Consider the following 21,285-nt stretch of genomic DNA (forward strand, 5'->3'; position numbering starts at 1 on the left):
ATACAGATATAAAATAAGATTTCTAATTCAAATTAAAACACAGGCACCATCCAGCATGTCAAGGAACCAAAATCCTCAGGAACTTGAATGTAAACAGGTTAAGTTTTGCCTTTTGTGTTATGATTAAAAATTTTAAGCTAGAATCCTATTGCTTGCCCACAGGAAGCACAGTGAACAATTAGGTACATAACTGTTGTCTTAAATACTCCCTTTTTGCACCCCTGGGGATCATTAAGAGAATGAAACTATATTCCAGGTTCAGAGCTGAGAATATTCTTAAATTTTGGCTAGAAAGCCTAGCCCCATAGCAAACATTAATTCACAGGCAAATAATGTAAGGTCTGATTCTACACTGAATGAGTTACCTTAGTATAGAACCAGGCACTATGAATAAACACACAAACAAAATGAACCACATAACACAGTAATGAAAGGGCATTTTTACCAGCTTGTTAGCTAAAAGGCTGCACAATCATGCTTTACAGTCATGAAATTTTACTGATAGGTGGCACGTTGACTCAGAAAATGTCTTCTGATCGAGTGCCAACTATCCACCATGAAGCATGAAGTCATACTGGGCATGTGGAACAGGTGTAGATCCATACAGGGGAACAAAGAGACAAAAGCTCTAAAGAAACTGAAAAATTACAGAAAAAAGAATTTATCACTAAATACCGGTTGGGAGAGTGCCATTAACATTAATTATGCTGCTTCAAATGATGCCTAAACATTTTCCAGCCTGAATGGTATGACTGTTGGCATTATTTGAGCTTCTGTGTAATATCCGAGTGCACAGAATGAAGATTTTCTTAAACAACATTGATGGGAATGTAACATTATTTTCTTGCAATTCCCCTTTTACTATTTTCTAGTTGCTGCAGTCTGCATATTTTTCAGTCAGTTATCCTGCCTCTGCTTGATATGTTTTGTGCCTTGTATGCTTTAAGTTAAGTTTTTATTTCTTCAGGTATTTTCTACTACACTCTAGTAAAAGAAAACCAATAGGTGTAATCCAGAAGTCTGGCAGCTGACAACTGCTTCTAAGTGCACAATCAAAAGAGGATTAAATAATTAGGCTGCTACTGAAAGTGTCCACCTATATCAAGACTCTCTGAGGGTCTATGAAGTTCAGTGGATAAACACTGTAACTTATAGGGTTGGCCTTCAAGATGTCAAAGGACAGATATCAGCCAGTGCAATTGGAAGTGTCACACTGTAATATAACTCCTAAATCTCCCACTTACTCGTCTTTCAGGCACAGATTTTTGTATATTATATACAACTTTGACTGACTGTTCACAGTTACTCCATTTTACAAGGCCTCCATTTTACTGATCTGAAGTTCAGTAATTACAGACTTCACAGCACCTAGTAGTTTGATGGCATGGCCCATGCTACTCCAGGCATTGTAAACACAATCTACCCTTATGTCCAAAGTATATTTATATGTATACTACCAAATATAATAAATGGGTATGAAAAATATCATATAGAATAAAAGCAGAATCTCAGTTGAAATTAAAGCAATCTAACAGCAATGGCTATGTTCAATTTATTTCGGGAGAGCATTCTTTCAGTTGCCTTACCTGACCTGAACTACTACAGATATAATATATATTTACAAATATATATGTGATTGCATGAAAACAAGCCACATGATACATTGGCTACCTGTATTGCACCTCTCAAGTTGATTCCCGTTTCAATAGCAACATAGTATGATGCTTGGAGAAACGTCCTTTGCAACAGTAGGGCAAAAAACAGGAGTACAGCCAAAACATATGCATTGGACAGGAACTCTTGAGATGAAATGAAGAAAACACCAAGAATTTTAGTCTAAAAAAAAAAAAAAAAAGTTAAAAAATTAGAAATCAGGTGCAATTGTAATTTACTCATCAGTTTTGCTTAATTAACAAGCAGATAACCGTTGTTTATTACTTTGGAAGTGCTTACAACCTGACCTGAAACCTCACCATTTAACAGTTCAAGGTGACAGTCATACAATTTGCCAGCTCAGTAAGTTCTGTTTAAATGCAAAGTGACATTCATAGGATTTCTGATATCCTTCCAAAATTCTAGGATGTTTTGAGAAACTCAGTATCATCATTTGCTAAAGAAATGCAATGCCCGCTGTCAGAAAGGACTAGTTAACACCCTTCAGAAAAACTTGCCACCCTACTTTGACATCTAAGGTTACCAAACGCCAAACTGACCTTCTCCACTTGCTGTAAAACACATCCTTCCAACTCCTGGAAATACACACGTTATCTCAGTTTGTGGTATTTAACAGGTTTGTTCAGCACTAACTTATTTATTTTATTTGTGGTCACTATCTCCTAGGATGTTTGTGAGGTCACTAGAGTGCATTTTGAAGCATGTCTGCAATCCACTGGGAAAACAGTGCATTTATTCGACACGCTCAGTGGCACAACTAGTTCAGAGTCAGCCTCATTTTGAGGACCCCCTGAAACTAGAATGTCTCTTCCTTCCTCTTCCTCCTCTTGGTTCCTTCAAAACATTGATCGTTGGCTTACGCTGCCATTAAAGGCAAAAGAAGGAAGCTGCCTTCTTCTATTTCCTCCTAGCAGGCTTCCTCATCATTTCCATTTCTGCTGTACTCCTCACTGAGCACATTTCTAGTCTAGACGGTTTATGTGCTGTTAAAGCTTTTAAGACTGCTGTAACACTTCATAAACCACATTTCATAAACAATCATTGACTAATACATCTGATTTGTGTCTTGCAGTTAACTCTTTATAAAAATCCCACCTGAGAAATTAATACAGAGGCTAAACCTAGTTTTAAAGTTGTGGTTTTGCAAGATGATGTTGAGCCAGCTGAAAGAGGAGTGCACATCTCTCTGCCTTTAATTGCACCAAGGCTGCTCCAAGCTGCATGCTTCTGTAGCTTACTACTCTGGGATCTTATGGGATCCTTCACTGAGCCAATTTGAATCACTAACAAGAAAAACAGCACAGGAAAAATAACCTGCTAGCTTCCTTTTTATCTTATGGGTCAAGAATGGGGTGATGGGTACCAGAATTAAATCAAAGGGGGAAAAGAGTGCAGGGTCAACAAGAAATATGAAAGGAGGGGTGAGGCCTTATAGCTATGGCAACCCAACAAGTCACTTCGTTTGCCTGAAGAAGAAGAGCTCTAGGACACTTTTTCCATCTCTTTCTATTCCATCTTACAACAGCCATGATGGTTCCTGCCATTATGTAACAAGCACACCATCTATCCCCTTGACACCACTATGGTAATTTATAGTCTTAAAAGCAAAGAAAACTATGTTTGCCTTTGCAATAAGTAAACCAGTTAATGAACAAAATAGCTTTTGAAAAGATCCTTTGCATTACTCTGTCAGACACATAAGAACACACCCAGCACATGCTTCCTGACACAGTGCCTTCCACCATTCCTTCTCAAGAGAGGAAACTAGCCTGATCCACACACACAACAGCTTAACCATCTCATGGGATGTCCAGGAGGTCATCTATTGACACCAAGGAGTCATTCTCCATAAACATCTGATCACTTAAAAATGAATTGTGGTTGACTCTTCGAACACTAGCCAAAGTAGACACCAGTCAAAGGACTTTTTGTCACCATGCAGCACAGATGTGACTAGATAGTTTTATTTGTTACAAGCTACTAAGATTCTAACCAAGGCTTGGACACAAAGCTAGTAATTATGATTCCATTTCAGTAAGTCATTGTTGACTCAAATGCTCCTTATTCATGTCAGGAGGCTTCTTCATGGCCATATTCTTTTAAGCAAGCGTACAGTGCAATACCTTACAACAGCATGGAAAATTTCCTTCAGCATCAAATTCCATATTTGAAAACAGGGAACAAATTCAATAATTTATTTCCAGCTCAGCCAGGTGCTTTGTCTTCAACCAGTTTTGAATAGGAACACTGAACTAAAAATAAGGCATCAGCACTCGGAAAAGCCTTCCAAGAAAGCATTCAAACACACAGAATCTTCCAATTCAAAGAAAACACAGGCAATTGCTGGATGTGCTTTTTTCCTTCAATTTTTATCAGATGTAAAACTTTCTGAGCAATTACAGTACATGCCAATAGTTATGTTCAGATACAGACTTTTAATTATGGATTTATTTGTGACTTAAATAGATTTTAAGCCATAAATGACCGTCACTTCTACAGTAATTCAAACAGGCAATAGCAGCATTATATACTACAGAAGGTCTGTGGTGAAGTAAGAGCAAACTCTTCCAGATTACTTATAACCTTACAAGTTCAGCCTTTCGTGTCAGATTAACTTGCCTTTGACTCCTGCAAGATGAAACAGTGAACATAAGTTCTTCATGCTGTAATTTTTAAAAATAAGACAACCTAGGACTTAATATTTAGCTGGAAATGTACCACTTTTAGAAAATGTACCACATCTGGAAAATTTTAAGTGTAACTAAGTCTTCTCCTGTGTTATTTGTAAAGCGTTAACAGTGGAAAAGAGAAATTGATAAAGTGGCCAAGTCCATGGCCAATTACATGCTTCCAATTTATTTTCACACTTTTTAATATCTATGCTCCTAAGCATAAGGCACACGTAAGGTGGACAAACTGTACCTAGTACTTAACTGACCAAGAGCCACCTGTTGTTTCCTGTTCACTGCATGCATTCTCAAAGTAGAATATAACTGCGTAAGTCATCAGTTTGGGTGAAGAAAGAAAAAAAGACACATTTGGGATAAACCCAGCATCATTTACATTTGTTATGTAAATGTGTGACACGTCCTCAAGCATAGCTTAACTTGTAACTGTGACAATATTTCCTCTGAGCTGCCCTTTCACAGATCAGCTATAATTTCTGCAGTTCTTCTCCATAATTACCTTTTAATTGAACACAGGCTCACCCAGGGTAAAAGTCATATCCAACACAACAACATACATGTTTGCAATACTGAAAGATTACGGCCGTCAAAGACATCCCTTTCTCTTTGCTATCATGTTAGTGTTATCACAGCCACAAAGCTTGCAGATTACAGTGTATTATACAAAAGGCAGTGACAAAGGCAGTACAATTTTAATGCTGACCTACAAATACTGCTAATTACTGCAGCTAATACTACTTTTTCACTTAAAAAAATTTTTTTACATGAATACATTTTGTCAAATCATACTTTCCTAGCAAAGACACTTTGACTTAATGTTGATTCACATTAAAACATCAGATAATAGGTAAGCAGGGAGGAAAAGGGAAATTAAAGTTCTCATTTTTTTATTCTAGCATACAAATTGAGAGAAAAGGAGGATGTACACATACACACACACACATATCACATATATATATAAATATAAACATCACACACAGAGACATTATTCACCAAGATATGCACAGTTTCACGTGCACCATCAGGCTGTGACGGTTTACAATGACTGAGCACCTGTGTAACTAAACTACAATAACTGTCTAAGCACACTCACAAAGCCTCTGGGAAGTATAAAGAAATAACTGAACAACTGCTGAACCTTTTCAATGTATGGCAAATAACTTTGAAAAACGAATAAGATAGAACTAATTAGGTGTTTTGTTCAAAAACAAAATGGTTCTGGAGACATTCAGTATCCCACCTGCCTGATAACTTCAGGATAACATAATTTCTAAAGTTGTAGCAGGCACAGCCCAGAGTAAGGCCAAGCAAAAGGCCACTGTTCCAAATATTTACAGTCCCTTGACTAAAATAGTCTTAAATGTCAATGTTGGGCCTTTTCCTACACTGACTCCTATGCCTTCTTTTTAAATAATGATTCTGTAGGTTTAATGTATCATTTCAATTTATTATGTCAACAGGTACTCCTCACAGTACAAATACCAATCCTAATGCTGCAAAACAAAAGACACTAACATCAAAACATAAAGGTTATTGTTCTGACAGTCTCTTCTTTGGTGTGAAGTGCTTAACACTCCGACCAATTCGTGTCACAGGAACGTTCCAGGGGTGGCCATAAATATTGATACTGGAGTTATAAATAAACATGAAGAACGTGACAGAATTTAAGATGCTGTCGTGGCTAACTGTAGCACAAACTAAAGCAGTTAATACCACCCGTGACACCCACATGATCTCAGAGCTCCAGCTCTGTGGCAGTTTTCATTTGTCACAAAGGACCTGAAGGACAGAGCAAATGTATCTTAAGATTTATCTCTCTGCCTTCAGTTTCCAAGACAGAACCTCTGTTTGAAAGATACAGGTTTGCTGCAATACCCCCCCAGTACACTAGGTCAAGTGAAGAAAGATCAGGATAAGTGATGGCTAAGTAGATGCTCCCCACTGCACTCACATCTTACTTTGCTTGTCTGATTCTGTCCAACCGCATGGAAATTCTCTCCAAATCCATCAAATGCAGCAGCACATCAGAAACAAGCAATTATTCCCAGTAGCTTTACTTTCATAACACGTTGTTTTAAATGGTTTGTTTCCTACAGCTATGAAGCTCTCAGGAGCAAATAATTTAAAAGGCATGGTTCTCTTTTCTGATTTTTTACAAGTAAAGACATAATATCCCTAGCTGTGGAGCAGCTGTAGATTTTCCAGACTAGGATCAGCTGACTAGCAATGTGCATATATATATGTAAGAGATTTCCCTGAACACACCAGTCTATTTACAAACAGCTCAAATAGAAAACCCTAGTACATTTTAAAAAGGTAGTTCATCTAATTCAGAGATAGCAGTTTTCAGTCAGAAAAGTCATTAGGCTCTTACCAGAAAAACAACATTATAAATCAGGCTGAAACAGAAGAAAAAGCCTTGGTGGAGCCTTTTAATCAAAGGTAAAATGAACTCCTAATGGTCACTCACGGACTATCACCATCAGTGAACACTGCTGCTATGTGATCCCCCAGTGGTATACATTACAACCACGAGGCCACACTTAGCCAGACGTGGTGAAAATATCAAAGCTGGATGACACTCCGCTAGGAGCCTATCTACCAGACGAGCATTTTAACAGGGGAGTACTAGCAGGCATTTCAGTAGGAAAATTAAACAGGATAGCCTGTAGATATTTGGTATAATTTCAGCTGAGACGTTTAAGTGTTCCAAACAAATTATCAAGAAGCACCTTAAAAGCTTCCATAGCATTTTGCCACTACATATCCTCCATAGCCTTAGTTTTTTAATTTCCTGCTTTGACTGGTTTTCACTGAATCTATTTGGTATATAAAACTCTCCAAATATTAGGACAAAGATTGCAACATGTATAAATAATTCATTTCTGCTTAAGGCTTTTTTTTTCTGAAAAGCATTCAATGTATTTCAATATTTACAATGGATCTAATCCAAAGCCTACTTGAGTGAATGACTGTATTTCCAGCACTGTCAATAGACTTCAGAAATCAATCTTTTACCAAACAATAAAGGAGCTGCAAAAAAAAAAAAAAAGTGTTATTTCTCAAAAATGAGGACCAAGTAACCCTACCTTCTGAAAAAACACTTCCAGATATTTTTCGTTTTTTTTTAATATTTATAAATCAAGAAGTTTCTTCTTGGGGATCATTCAATTAAATAGCGTCTTTAAAAACTTTGCTTCAGTTGATCTTTCAAAACAAATACTTCCAGAGCCATTAGCAGAGATTCTTTCTCACACCTATACCATTTGGTATTTTATCATGATGTTAAAGGCGCACTTTAATCCTCCCAGACATCTCTTAATTTTGGAAAGAAAAACATCCTTTTGCCTTTCCAAAAGCACTTAATCACAGTTGGTTCAATCTCTGTAACAACTGTACCAAAAATACTGACAGTATGAGCAAGATTCTGAGTGTTTCACCATTATCCTGAATGAGATTATCTTCCCAAATGCAAGCCTGATGAAATGTGTAGGTAACACATTTATGTTCACCACCCAGGTATAAATGTAAGTAGCCATTACATACATACTAGCAAACACTTCTAGTATTCAGAAATACGTTGCAGTCACTCTCTTCACAAGGAATCAATAATATACAGTTTTAGCACTACTTTTTTTATTCCTGTTCTTATGACATTTTTACAGTGCGATGGTTTCACACATAAACAGCTGATCTCCACCATACTGCTCTTGCTCTCCCTCCTCAAAAGAACAGAAAAGAAAATATCTTGAGAAAAAGGTTCATGGGCTGAGATAAGGAGCATTTTAACACAAGGGGAAAAAAAAAAAAAGGAAAAGCTGTGTGGAAGTAAAATGAGAGAACTATTACACTTGATGCTGTGCCAGAGTTGCTCAGGAATAATCACTGGTACAATATGAATGCTGTTCTAGCTACAAGTGCAAAGCACAGCACTATGTGGGCTGCTGTGGGGAAAGTTAACCCCGTCCTGGCCAGATCCAGTACAGACAGTACCTGTGGGCGGATGGTGTTATTTCCTTTACCAACATTGTGAACAATCCCAGAGATGCAGAGGGGACCAGCGAAGCCAAGCAAGTCAGCCAGAATACGGAATGTGCTACTGAGAAGTAAGGGTCTCCCAAAAGCACAGCACAGAGCACGCCAAATTGACCCGGATCCCTGTGGAGAAGATGGCCTTTTGTTCTGTCCAGAATATGAAAAGAAAATCTAAGGTTATATAATTGTATTCATGTACAATACAGTATTTTCCTCCTGCTTTAATTTATTGACAATTAGTTGCAATCCTTGAACTAGAAAAGCACAGAAATCACAATTACTCCTTCTACAAAGCCTGAACTTGTACTCTTCTCCACTTCACAAAAAAAAGCTATTATTTCTTTCCTGCTCTTAACAGGCATCAAGTAAGTGATGTTTGTGTCTTGCCAGAAGAGTAGGAAAAAAAGAGAGGGAACTGACAGGTTTTGTTTTCCCGTGAACACAGAGAATGAAAAGCTTACCCTCTTCTAAATAGGCTACAAAAGACATTTCTGAATACACTTGGTTCCCAGTAGGGAGCCAAGCAGAATCTGAGCTAAGGTAGTTTTGGCCCTAAATTCTCTTATGGACAAACCGTAGCTCAAACAACATCATAGAACAGTGCTATGAGACCTCATTAATATTGACTCTGTTATTGAATGGCTTCAAGGTTTTATTAGGAATAATGCTAATGGTGTTTTAGAGAGTACAGTCAGTAACTACTTTCTGCATTGTAATAGAGGCCATATGGATTTTACATGCATTTAACTAGTAACGTGTTTGATCTGCATACTTTTTTAAAGAAATTTTATCTGTTCAAGCTAAAACTGAGTGACATTTCTGTATAGAGAAACCTATATTAATGGATACTTCATTAATACGACTGTTCACACAGTTTTATATCACAGTCATAGCATAAAAAGCAGTGAAAAATGTAAACAGTGAGAAAGTTGACTGACAATTCTATGCTTCACATACCTTCTGTGCTTCAAAAGCCTCATTAAGGAGAATGTAATTGGTCAGAGCTCTCATGGCAATGGGAAGCTTGCCTATGGTTTTCAAGTCTATTGGCTTTTTATGGGCAGTCTTGATGAATGTGTTCATCCACCAATACGTTCCTTTGGATAACAGGTTCACAAACGGCTGTAGGAATCGAACGCCAAGGTCCTGGAGATCCTCAGGAGGTTTAACTTCTTTAGGAGTTTTGAAGAAAACATATCTCTGAAATTCAAAAAAATCCCCCAAAAGAATCACACTCATATAGAAAATACAAGTCTACAACGAATACTTAAGAGATAAGGACACAGCAGATCATCAGGGAATCAAAGGCTTACATTCTCAAAAGTACTCACGGAATTTAGGCATTCAAATTCAAACAACATAGCAATCCAGGTACCTCCAGTACCATGGGAATATTGGAGGCATCTAGCCCAGAAATATATTACCCTAAACATTCAGCATCATTTTCTTTACGAGGCACAAACTTGTATACTTGAAGAAAAACACAACAGTGCAGTAGTGGTTCATCTTCTTTACCACAGAGCCTCACCTTTAGCTAGCTCAAAACACACAGTGACCTGAGCTGCCCCGAGTCCAGAAAGCCACTGTAACACAGTGCATATGGCACTAACAAATGCTTTCATTGGCTTAAATGCTGAAAAAGCAAAGGAAAACTCCTAAGAATAAGGGAAAATTCCTAATTATTTCCTATTGTCACGATAAAACTTTTTCAGATGCTGGTTTTTTTTTTTTTTCAAAAATGAAACATCTCTTAAAAATACACCTCTTAGAAGTTCTCAGTCACACACTTCACTCCACTTCTACTATCTCTGTATGTAAATCACACCAGTATTAGTAGGATTTCTGGATATGCTTCAGTGGTATACTTTCTCCAGCCATAGCCAAAGAAATAATTCACATTATCCTAAAGCTGGAGCACCTCCCCTACGAAGATGGGCTGAAGGAACTGGGCTTGTCCAGCCTGGAAAAGAGAAAACTGCATGGAGACCTCACTGCAGCCTTCAGTATTTAATCGGAGTTTATAAACATAATGGAGATCAGCTTTTTACAAGGGTAGATAGTGATAGGGGGAATGGTATTAAACTAAAGGAGGAGAGATTTAAGTTGGATGTCAGGGAAGTGGGTTTTGTTGTTGTTGTTTGATTGGTTGTTTTTTTTCTAAGGAGAGAGTGCTGAGGTGCTGGCACAGGCTGCCCAGAGGGGTTGTGGATGTCCCCGTCCCTGAAAGTGCTCCCAGCAGTTGCTGACTCTCCATTCAACCCAATCCTTTCCTTCAGCAGCTGTAACAATAAGCCTGTCTCTCCAAACTTTGGCATAGACACAACAGGCAGTAAAAAAATCCATGCTAATGGTTAATTTTTATGCACCACTGACATCCCTTAACAATTAATTCCAATTAAAAAAAAAAATTAAAAAAATGACAGTAGACAGTGACCATTTTTATTCCTCTTTGTAGCTTGTAATTCCACAATGAACAAATCTCATTTAAAATGCAGTTTTATTACATGAATAAAAAATATATATATGACACACATGTACATCTCATGTTGCTTATAGTATTACTGGAAATAAAACATATATTAGTGTGAAGGAAGCAGCAAGAGCATTTACACGAAGAAGTTCTCTTCCCTCCTGAGAGTAAGTTTAACTTGCACATACAGTTAGGTGAGAGAACAGCTGAAGGCAAGAACTTTGGCAATTATCTACCCAGCCAGTTCCAAAACCACCTCTTTTTTGGCTTATGATTGGATTATGACAGGAGACACAAAGAAATGCACACACCTGGGAGGCTGTATAGCAATTTTATTTGCCCCAATTAATCAGCTACTGAAATTATCTCCTGCAAAATGAAAGATGTTAATTGTGCGTCTAATACTCTTAGAGTAGACAATTATTTTCACCCAGTCTTTTCTTGTTTTAGATACATTTGTTTTTGATAATTGAAATTGTGAATTTGTAATATACACTTAAACAGGTGAAATTTATCTACAGTTGATTCTGGCATTTTTAAGCTATGACCGAATAAAACTGGGTTCCTGTTTAGCTCTCAAACATATTCCTATTTAGCTCTCAAACATATTTCTATTTATCACTGGATTTTCTCTCTCTCAGTTACAAATGTGTTTCATACTAAGCACCTGGCAACATGGGAAAAAAAAAAAGGACAGGAGGCTTACAACACTCAACTTACCCTCACTCTGATTACATTTATTTCTACAGCCAGTAGCATTCCATATAGAACAACCAGCAGTCCTGTGAGGCAAAATCGAAGCTGAGAAAATCCAACTCCATTATCACAGAACTTTACAAATTTGATGGTTTTAGTTATGAAAGCTAAAGTCCAGTAGAACAACAAAGCTGTAGGGAAGAAAATAAAATTAATCAGCTGCGTAATTGCGAAAATACACAAAGGCAGTACTTATTAAATACTCATTCAAAAAGAATGCAACAATGTATAAAACCAGAGTGGACATCCTCATGTCAAAACAGAATCCTCGTTCAATTTTGCAGTCACAAAAATGTTAAGATAATGTTTGATCCAAATTCCTTTCCCATTATATCTGGTGATCCTTGGAAAGCTTTACAAATTGAAATCTTATGAAGGATATTTCTATCTGTTGTAAGAATGCAGCCACACTACGAGCTTAAGGGAAGAAGCTTCCTCAAAGAGAAGGTGGCTATAAATGATGTTTTTCAAATTGTGTTAATGCTGCAAGGCTGATACAAATTTGGTTTGAAGGAAAACCGACCTCATTAACCCTGCAAATCTCTGGAGTGTATGTAGGAACATAAAAGTATTTTCTCCAAACTGCTGCTGCTCTTCATCTTTATTGCACAACGCAAATTCCACATGTAATTTATAACAAATATACATTCACGAGGATGTTCAGACCTTCATAAAATATAATTTTAACTTTTCAAAGTACATAGAATGGCCTAGGATGGAAGGGACCTTAAAGATCACCAAGTTCCAAGCCTCCTGTCATAAGGAGGAACATCTGCTAGATCAATCTGCCCAAAGGTCCATCCAACCTGGCCTTGAACCTCCAGGGATGGGACACCAGTAATCCTCTAGGCTGTTCCAGTGATTCATCACTCTCAGAATTTCTTCCTAACATTTAATCTAAACTACTCTTTGAGTCTAAAAAAAAAACAAAAAAAACAACACATAGTCTCATCACTGCACTCCCTGATAGAGAGTTTTCTCCACCTTTCCTGTAGGAGCTTTTTGGGTACAGGAAGGCTGCTAAAAGCTCCCTGGAGCCTTCACTTTCCCAACTCTCTCAGCCCATCTTCACATGCTCTGAGCATCTTCATGGTCCTCCTCTGGACCTGCTCTAAGAGCTCCATGTCATTCTTATGCTGAGGGCCCCAGAGCTGAACACAGTACTCTAGGTTCTAGAGCTCTCCTGAACTTCTTGTCTAGAAGTGCTTGTGCACTAAGTGATAAGTGTAATCCCTGCAGTAAGCCCTGGTGATTTTAGAAATGCATTCCATGTTATTTACTACACAATAAACCAGCTGCTGATCCCAACTCTAAAGGAAACAATCTATGGGGTTATGATATTCTACATGGTTTTTGGGTTTTTTGCTGTTACGTTGTGCCATGGCACAACAGCTGGGATGTGCTCTAAATGACAAGAAAGACATGTATTTGCTTTCTCAGTGTCTTGTTGCAACACTAGAGAAAGTGCTCTAAGGCATCAGCAACTGTAAGTCCAGCTTACAAATGTGGAGAGCCATCAGCAGCTTGCTGATGCGAGCGAATGAACAATGATGCTAAGGTACAAGATATTTAAACTAGAAAAATAGATTATTGCCAAGAATAGGGAGGCAGTCCTATAATTATGATTGGTAAAACAGAAAGAAGAGCAGAAATCCTTATTGAATTAAAAGAAAAGTCATGTGTCCTCATACTACTACCTCATTCAGCATAATAAGTCCTGTTATTTCATAATTTTCCCCAAATGTTTTATTTCTGGGGTTTATCTGCAAAACAAATATTAGCTCCAGAAACAGTGCAATCATATGCTACCATTCAAATACATACTTTGAATGTCAAGAAAGCTAGCAGATTTTCTGTATGAGAATTATTTTAAAATGTGTCCTGCTAAACTGTACAACTGTTTTACATCTATTCTGCAACACTACGCAAAAAGTCCCAAAATCAGCATTATTACGAAAGCCACATATTATCAGTGTCGGACTGGAAAAGCTATGTTTGATGCAATATAATTACAGGTCAAGATCATACACAGAAAAACAGGCTCAGATAAGATCAAAGCACTCCAACAGTTTGGATACCCTGGACTCAATCGTTAGCTTCAGAGAACAAAAACACTAAACCTTGACAACTTTTACGATAGAAGATAAAAAGAATGACTACTTTAAAGTAGCCTGAAGCCTGGGCACAGAGCTGAGAAGCAGGATCTGTACAAGAATTTGCAACCCTTGTTCTGAAATACCCCAAGAGAATGTGCTAATTCCCCGAGTTGACAGGATATTCATTCCCTTGCTTGCTTATGTACAACAACAAATGGATTTGATTTGTTTACTGTATAGAGTGAAAAAGCTTTCAAAACAAACAACAAAACCTCCCTTGGACAGGATTGGAAAATTGTATCTGTTCAAAATGAATGGACAGATCTGTAAGGGTTTCTGCATAAAAGAGAGCTTCCCCACTGAATGTGGTAAGTTCTGAATGAGGCTCTTTAGCCAAAGAGCCTTTGCTTTATGCTGTTTCCAGTTTAGCCTGCTGTTTTATACTGCTACCAAGTGCAACTGCAGGCACTGATCCTCCAGCTGAGGCAGGTGACACCTTCAAATTAGGTGGAATTTCACTTCTCTGTGCGTGTAGAGTATTACATCTCCTCTGCAACATCTTAGTAAAGAAGAACCCTCTTTTGGTCTCTCTTCTTGTACACTCAACCATAATTATGATTAATATAAATTCTTCCTCATTGCTTCCATTTACCTTATTTGTGTTAGGCTCTAAGAGAAAGCTGCTTCATGCACGCACTGCACTCTAGTGAGTTGACAGATTTAATTATAGCTATATTCAGCTCCATACACTGAGCTAGTTTGCAGAAAGGTATCATTGCCTAGTTTCAGCTCTCAATACAAAGCAGTTGTAATTAACACTGAAAGACAACGACTCTTAAGGTTAAGTAGTAAAAAATTTGTACAACTAAAAAAAACATAATTAAAACTTAAAAATGTTTTTTTGGCATTCTCACAAAAATATGACAATGAAGAGAAAAACAAAAAATACTCGGAACAAAAATCTGGGACTCAGTTTATGAAGACTCTGGATTGGGATTCAAATTAGGTTAACTAATTAGAATAGAATGTAGTTTAATTTTTTTTTTTTTTTTTCCCTAAGAGTTAGCATTAAGATTAGATTTCCTAACTTCCTTGGAAATTCTTGCAAAACGAAAATTTCTTATGATTAACTTTAGCACCATAGTTACTAATTGCACTTATTTAAGTTGCTGACATATTTGTTTATCATTCAAACACTGTCCAGAGCTCATCCAGCACCAGTACTCAAAATACCAAACAAAATTATCATGAGAGAAATCTTTACAAGGAAAGGATTATACAAATAAAGGGTAACTACTGGATCCATGCTTGCGCTACTCTTAGTGATCTAACAGCAAGAACATGGGAACAACACTAAATTATCAAAACCTCTATTGAATATCTGAAAACAAACTAACAAAAAACAACTCAATAACAATGAAAGCTTGCTTTCTAGGGGTGATTGTAACACGTGGGCCATGCTCTCCTAAAACATAACATGTAGAGCTAGGAGAAGACATTAAAAGTAGGCATGTCAACTTACCAAACTGTGACTGTATAACCCCACCTAGTCATAAAGACAGAAAAGATCCTACTTAAGAGAAGAGTGCAAGAAGAAAAGCAGTCCCAAGTAAGAAACCATGAAGGCTGCCATGCCTAGATAGAAACCCTCGTTTAATTTCTTATTTGCTTGTAGTTGTTGTATTCTTTATCATCTAAATTAGACCTTTCAAAAAGGAGTGACTTCGTTAGTGAGAGATACAGACTCCCGCAGAAAAGGATGCCTGCATATTGCAACATGCAGTCTGTTGGTGTTGAAAAGCTTTCTCAAATCAAACTGTTGCTGACTTTTTACCACTTGACAGGAATTACAACAGAACGCCGATTCACAGCCACAACAACAAAATGACAAAGCCTAAGGATCCATTAAAATAGAAAATGAGCTGAAAGTGAATCGAATGAGGTGACAGGAGGCTAAACACGTATTTTTCCACAGACTGCAATCTACTCCAACTGTTCAGAACCTATCACCAACTGTGATTGTCAGCAGTAACATTTCCTACAGTTAGCTACAGCTTATTTACAGTCTTGCAGGAAATACGAGGCAGTTCTTATATGTCCCCAATGGAAAATGCCCTGACTTAAAGCAATTTAGAAAGGATGTTTTAGGAAGGAGAAGAAAGAACCAGCAAAGAAAGAAATACATCAAAGTCACTGGCATCATTCATTTCTCCTGACTCCTCACATATTTCAAGAGATCACAGACAGGAAGACAGCTTCAATTTTATATCATGATTAAACATAACATGCCGACAAGCAGAGGGATACTGATAGCTTTTAGAGTTTGATTTCTAACGTGCTACTTTTCCCACAAATCTAGTTTCTCTTAAAGAAGCATTCAGCCCAATGGATCCCTGGAAACACACTGCACAGAATATAACTGTAATTCAAAAGCACTGAAAACAATGAGCCATTTCAGGAAAACTGCTCTCTAGAACTGAGACTGGTAATGGCAACCAGCAGACCAGAATACAGGTGCGGCTTCACTCAAGCTGAGACTGCAGTGACAGATCACAGAAGGAGCAGGTGCACAGCACCAACATTCACACTTGCAAGCTTCTCGAGAAACGTACCGATTAATAACTTTGGGAAATTGGATGTTTCAATGTTATGGTAATAGACAACAGACGTGATGGCTGCCAAGAACGCCATCCCAGCCGGCATGTACAGGTGTAAATGGCGGGATTCTGAAACCCTAAAAAAAACAAACAAACAAAAACCAATTAGAATCAATCTCAGCTATTTAAATGCTGCCTTTTAAATTTATGAATTCTGTTTTGTACACAGTTTGGAGGTAGGACTTTCTAAGATGGTTTATAGATGCAAAGTTATCCAATTTTCAATGGGATTTGTGCTCATAAATCACACAGTCGGATTTCAAACTCTTCCCCCACACTGAAAATGAAATGTGCACACTCTTATTTCCTACTGAAGTTAGCGGGAACACTGTTTAAATTAGAATAAGCAGCTCAGTTCCAAAATGAGAAAAGTTAATTTAAGCTAAACTAGTTTGGGAGCTGTCCATCAAATAATGTAGAGAACACCAAGTGACAGCACCGCTTAAGATTTCCTACAGAAACATTCCGTGAAAATGCTTGATTTTCCTTCTCCAGTTTCAGAGAAGAAAACAGCATGACAGCACAGAACTTACTTACACAGTGCACTGTTTTCAGTACTTACCATTCATCAAACAAAATCTACCACAGAATCATATGCCTCTAAGTTTTGTCCTATAAAGCAAAAGTCTTGACACTTTGCTTCACATAGGAGCGGACAGTATTCTGGAAAACACAGCCTTTAGGAATATGGGAACTCTCAGCCAGCTTTGTCAGTTTGTATAAAGAGAAATACAATCATTCCCCCCCACCTCTTTCCCCCTACTTGTCATTTTCCCCCTCTATTCCTTCTTTCACAAAAGCAATAATGTTTCTTATACTGTCAAGAGGTACAGTTTCTCTGTCTCCCACTGCCAAAGCCTTTAGCAACCAATCACTGTCACAAGGACTTAGCAATATGGTACATTTTGGTCTCAGAAAGCTGGTGAATCTTAAAATCTGTTTTTATAGACCGGCATGCTCACTAGCCTGCTCACAGCTTGGGAGGCACAATTGTGGGCTGGCACTCCCTCAGGATAGTTAAGAGCTTAAATTCCTGTCAATTGACACTTATTACTGAACAGCAGCATTCTGAGCCAATTTAAGTAGCAAGTGATCATACTCTCCCATTATCTTTAAGAATAAAATAAAACAGAAAACTCAAGGCAGGAGATGTTGCTTTGAGCCTCCCACATCCTGATAAGCTTGAAAAAGACTCTCAAAAAACACATCAAAAACCTGGCTCTGAAAAAAAATAATAATCCTATTTATATATATTGAAGAGAAGTTATAATAATAATGGTATCAGCTTTTACAGCAGAATTCTGCACTGTGTCTCACATGGTGAATGGACATTAGTTATGTAAATGGATAAACTTCTATTTAACGAGCAACTTCAACCTCATAACCCTCAGGATGGAAATTCATGCTATTTATGAAAATCAGACCTTTCTTTAGAAGACGATGATCACAGTGACCAGTACAGGCCTTTACCTTTTTTCACAATAAATCATTTTCCTGTATCACTTGTTTTACTTAAAGTAATTTTCCCCTTCAGCTAACTGTTGAAAGATTTTCCTCACTTGAGTAACAAGTGATGGATTAAAGGAAACACGGAACAGATGTTCACATAATAGCCTTTTCCCCTCTATAACACCTAACTCAACTGGGGAGGAATACAATCAAGCCACAATCAGTACCAATCAAATCAAACGAAGGCTCTAACAGATTTAAATTTGGGGAAAACAAATCTTTTTCATCAAAACAATGCGAGATGTTCTGCTAAGGCAACAGATGTACTGCACCTTCTGGAAACTCAAAAGCAACTCTATCGGGTGAGATGATGACCTCCAACAGACCTGCTCCTTTTATTATGGTGAACAGGACTGAGTCTGGGGGGGAAATGTTGTGATCTACTGCGCTCATAGAAGTTCAGCCTGAGCAAAGACTGTGGGACTGGATCCTCGGACATAAAACACATCAGGAAAATGTCACCATCTGCTTGAATCATTAGGATTTATCTCTGATTATTCTTTGGAAAGATACTGTCATTAAGCTGAACTAAAAATGATTAAGGTCAATTTTGTGTGTGCATGCTTGGCAAGGTCTGTGGGATTTCTGATACAAGGTCGGTAGGTTAATCATCAAAAATACAGATTTCACTTTTATAATCACAAGGAATAGAATATAGGGAATACAAGAATTTAAACAGGGGGGAAACACCCTGAAATTATTTGGAAACGCTCAATGCTATCAGGAGAATGGAGACATACACTCACCCATCAGACACTATGCCCTCCGCAATTTCACACACCAGAACAAACAGAAGGATAAAAGTTAGAATCCAGCGGAGATTGTGGCCAGGAAAATGAAGCCATGTGCTGTGATGGATATGGACTTTGGAGCTCTGACTTCCCCATCCTGAATAGGAAAAGAGCTTTCTTTACAAAATTGACATATATACTTTTCTGCACACAGGAATTATATGTGTAAGAAACAAAGTGTACTAAAACAAACAGAACCATGATGTTAAACATGCACACACTCGAATCCTTTCAGAACTGCGTTCTTGTTTCTTCATCTTCACACAGGATGAAGCAAACAAAGCAGACAGGACACAGCCTAAAATTCCCATACTGTCGGCAGCTTACTGCGCAAATTAAATATTTTCCAAACATTTTAGCACATAATAAACTCATAGAACGGCTTGTGTCGGAAGGGGCCATAGAAATCATCCGGTTCCACCCCCCCGCCACGGGCAGGGCTGCCTCCCACCAGTTCAGGCCGCCCAGGACCCCATCCGGCCCTGCCTGCAGGTGCTCAGAAGCAGCGGCGGAGCCGTGCGTTAAGCGACTGGGCCACCTACCGGCAGCCCCAGTTTCAGGTCATCAGATGATAGCCACTGCGGACACGGCAAGTTAGGGCTGCCCTCCCCCGTGGTTATCAGGGCTGATAGCCACAGGGCTGCCGCACGGGCCGGCAGCGGGTTTACCCGATCGCACGACGCTAACTTGCCAGGTTTGCGGCAGCGCTTCACAGCCGCTCCGCCCTACCCCGTGTCCCGGGCACGAACCGCGGTCGGCGGCACAGAGAGGCCGGGGCATCCCGCGGCGGGGAGCGGGGCACGGCCGGGCGAGAAGGGGAGCCGGGGAGGGCGAGGCGAGGCGGGCACGGGGCGGGAAGGGCCGAGGAGGCGCTCACCGATGAAGAGAATGGGGAAGGTGATGAAGAGCAGGAAGACGTGCGGCACCACGTTGAGCGCGTCCACGAAGCAGCCGTTGTTGAGCACGCCGTGGTCCACGTTGTAAGCGGTGGAGTTGCCCTCGTCGCCGCAGAACGCCAGGGCCATGACGGGACCCTGCGCGCAGCCCGGCGCAGCCTCCGCCTCCGGGCACATCCAGGCGGGGCCGGCACGGGCTGCGCGGCTGCGGCTCGCCCCGCACCTGCGGACGGCCGCCGACCGCCCCTCGCCGCCCTCGCGGCCCCGCCCCGCCGCTCACCCCGCCTCGGGGACCGCCCCGTTTCGGTGTGCTGTCGCCGTTGACGGCCATCAGGGTTCCGCGCCGGCTGAGGGAGCCGAGATGCCGCGTAGTGTCGCGGCGGCTCCGCCTCACGGCCGCGGGCTGTTTGGGCGGGAAACGGGGCAGCGCGCGGCCCGCTGTCCTCAGCGGGAGAGCGCTCTGTAAAGGCGCTGCGTGAGCGGTGACCGCGGGCCACAAGAAGTAAATTTAGGTTTGACCTTGTCTGGCTTGAGCTTTCCCACGTGTCTTGAGAAGTTAGGCTCAGCTGAACCAAAGCTCAACAAAAACTAATCAAATACTGACAATAAAAACGTGCCGTGCACCAGAAACTATTATCTGGGAAACTGCAGGCCAGTCAGCCTCACCTCCATCCCTGGAAAGGCGATGGAACGGCTTGTTCTAGGCGCCAGCTCCAAGCAAGTGAAGAGAAGGTCATCAGGAACAGTCAGCATGATTCACTAAGGGAAAATCATGCTCGACCAGCCTTGTAGCCTTCTGTGATGGCTTCAGCAGCTGGGTAGATAAGGGGAGAGCAGTGGGTGTCGTCTACCTTGACTTCAGCAAGGCTTTTGATACCGTCTCCCACGACATCCTGATAATGAAGCTGAGAAAGCGCGGGATAAATGAGTGGATGGTGAGGTGAGTTGAGAACTGGCTGAGCTTAGAGGGTGGTGAATAGCAGTGCAGAGTCTTGTTGGAGACCCATGACCAGTGGTGTTCCCCAGGGGTCAGGGCTGGGTCCGGTCTTGCTCAATATCTTCACTGATAACCTTGATGAGGTGATAGTGTACACCCTCAGCAAATACAGCGATGATATAAAGCTGGGAAGAGTGATGGACACAGCTGAAGGCTGTGCTGCCATTCAGTGAGACTGAACAGACTGGAGAGCTGGCAGTAAGAAACCAGATGAAGTTTAGCTGAAAGCAAGCATCGAGTCTTGCACTGGAAAGAAATAACCACAAGTATCAGTTCAGGTTGGGACATAACCTGGCAGAGAGGAGCTCTGCAGAGAAGGACCTGGGGGTTCTGGTGGATGACAGGTTGGTGATGTGCAAGTAGTGTGCCCTGATGGCCAAGAAAGCCAATGGGATCCTGGGGTGCATTAAATGGAGCACAGCCAGCAGGTCAAGGGAAGTGATCCTCCCTTTCCTGGTCAGGCCTCACCCAGAGAACTGTATCCAGTTCTGGGCACCTTAGTGCCAGTTCTTCACAGTGAGGGTGACAGAGCACTGGAACAGGCTGCCCAGGGAGGTTGTGGATTCTCCTCCTCTGGAGATATTCAAGACCTGCCTGGACACCTACCTACATAGCCTGCTATAGGGAGACTGCTTTGCAGGGGAGTTGGACTTGATCTCTAGAGGTCCCTTCTAGCCCCTGCAATTCTGTCATTCTGTGATCAGAAGTTTGTACCTG

The 21,285-nt window shown here is 40.0% G+C and overlaps 1 protein-coding gene across 1 annotated transcript in view; it reads right to left on the bottom strand.

The window, feature by feature from the left end:
• The window catches only part of ABCC8 (ATP binding cassette subfamily C member 8), a gene marked incomplete at both ends in the record, with an annotated part of 67,383 nt that extends 47,635 nt beyond the window's left edge, over positions 1-19,748 (bottom strand). Inside the window, 7 exons of the mRNA XM_079537687.1 lie at positions 1,672-1,836; positions 8,355-8,543; positions 9,354-9,596; positions 11,587-11,753; positions 16,331-16,452; positions 18,631-18,772; positions 19,553-19,748. Coding sequence (XP_079393813.1) covers positions 1,672-1,836; positions 8,355-8,543; positions 9,354-9,596; positions 11,587-11,753; positions 16,331-16,452; positions 18,631-18,772; positions 19,553-19,748 — 1,224 coding nt within the window. The remainder of the gene's footprint in view (positions 1-1,671; positions 1,837-8,354; positions 8,544-9,353; positions 9,597-11,586; positions 11,754-16,330; positions 16,453-18,630; positions 18,773-19,552) is intronic.
• Between the last annotated feature and the right edge of the window lie 1,537 nt (positions 19,749-21,285).

The sequence above is a fragment of the Tetrao urogallus genome (assembly GCF_951394365.1).
Source record: "Tetrao urogallus genome assembly, chromosome: 6".
In the NCBI taxonomy this organism is placed as follows: Eukaryota; Metazoa; Chordata; class Aves; order Galliformes; family Phasianidae; genus Tetrao; species Tetrao urogallus.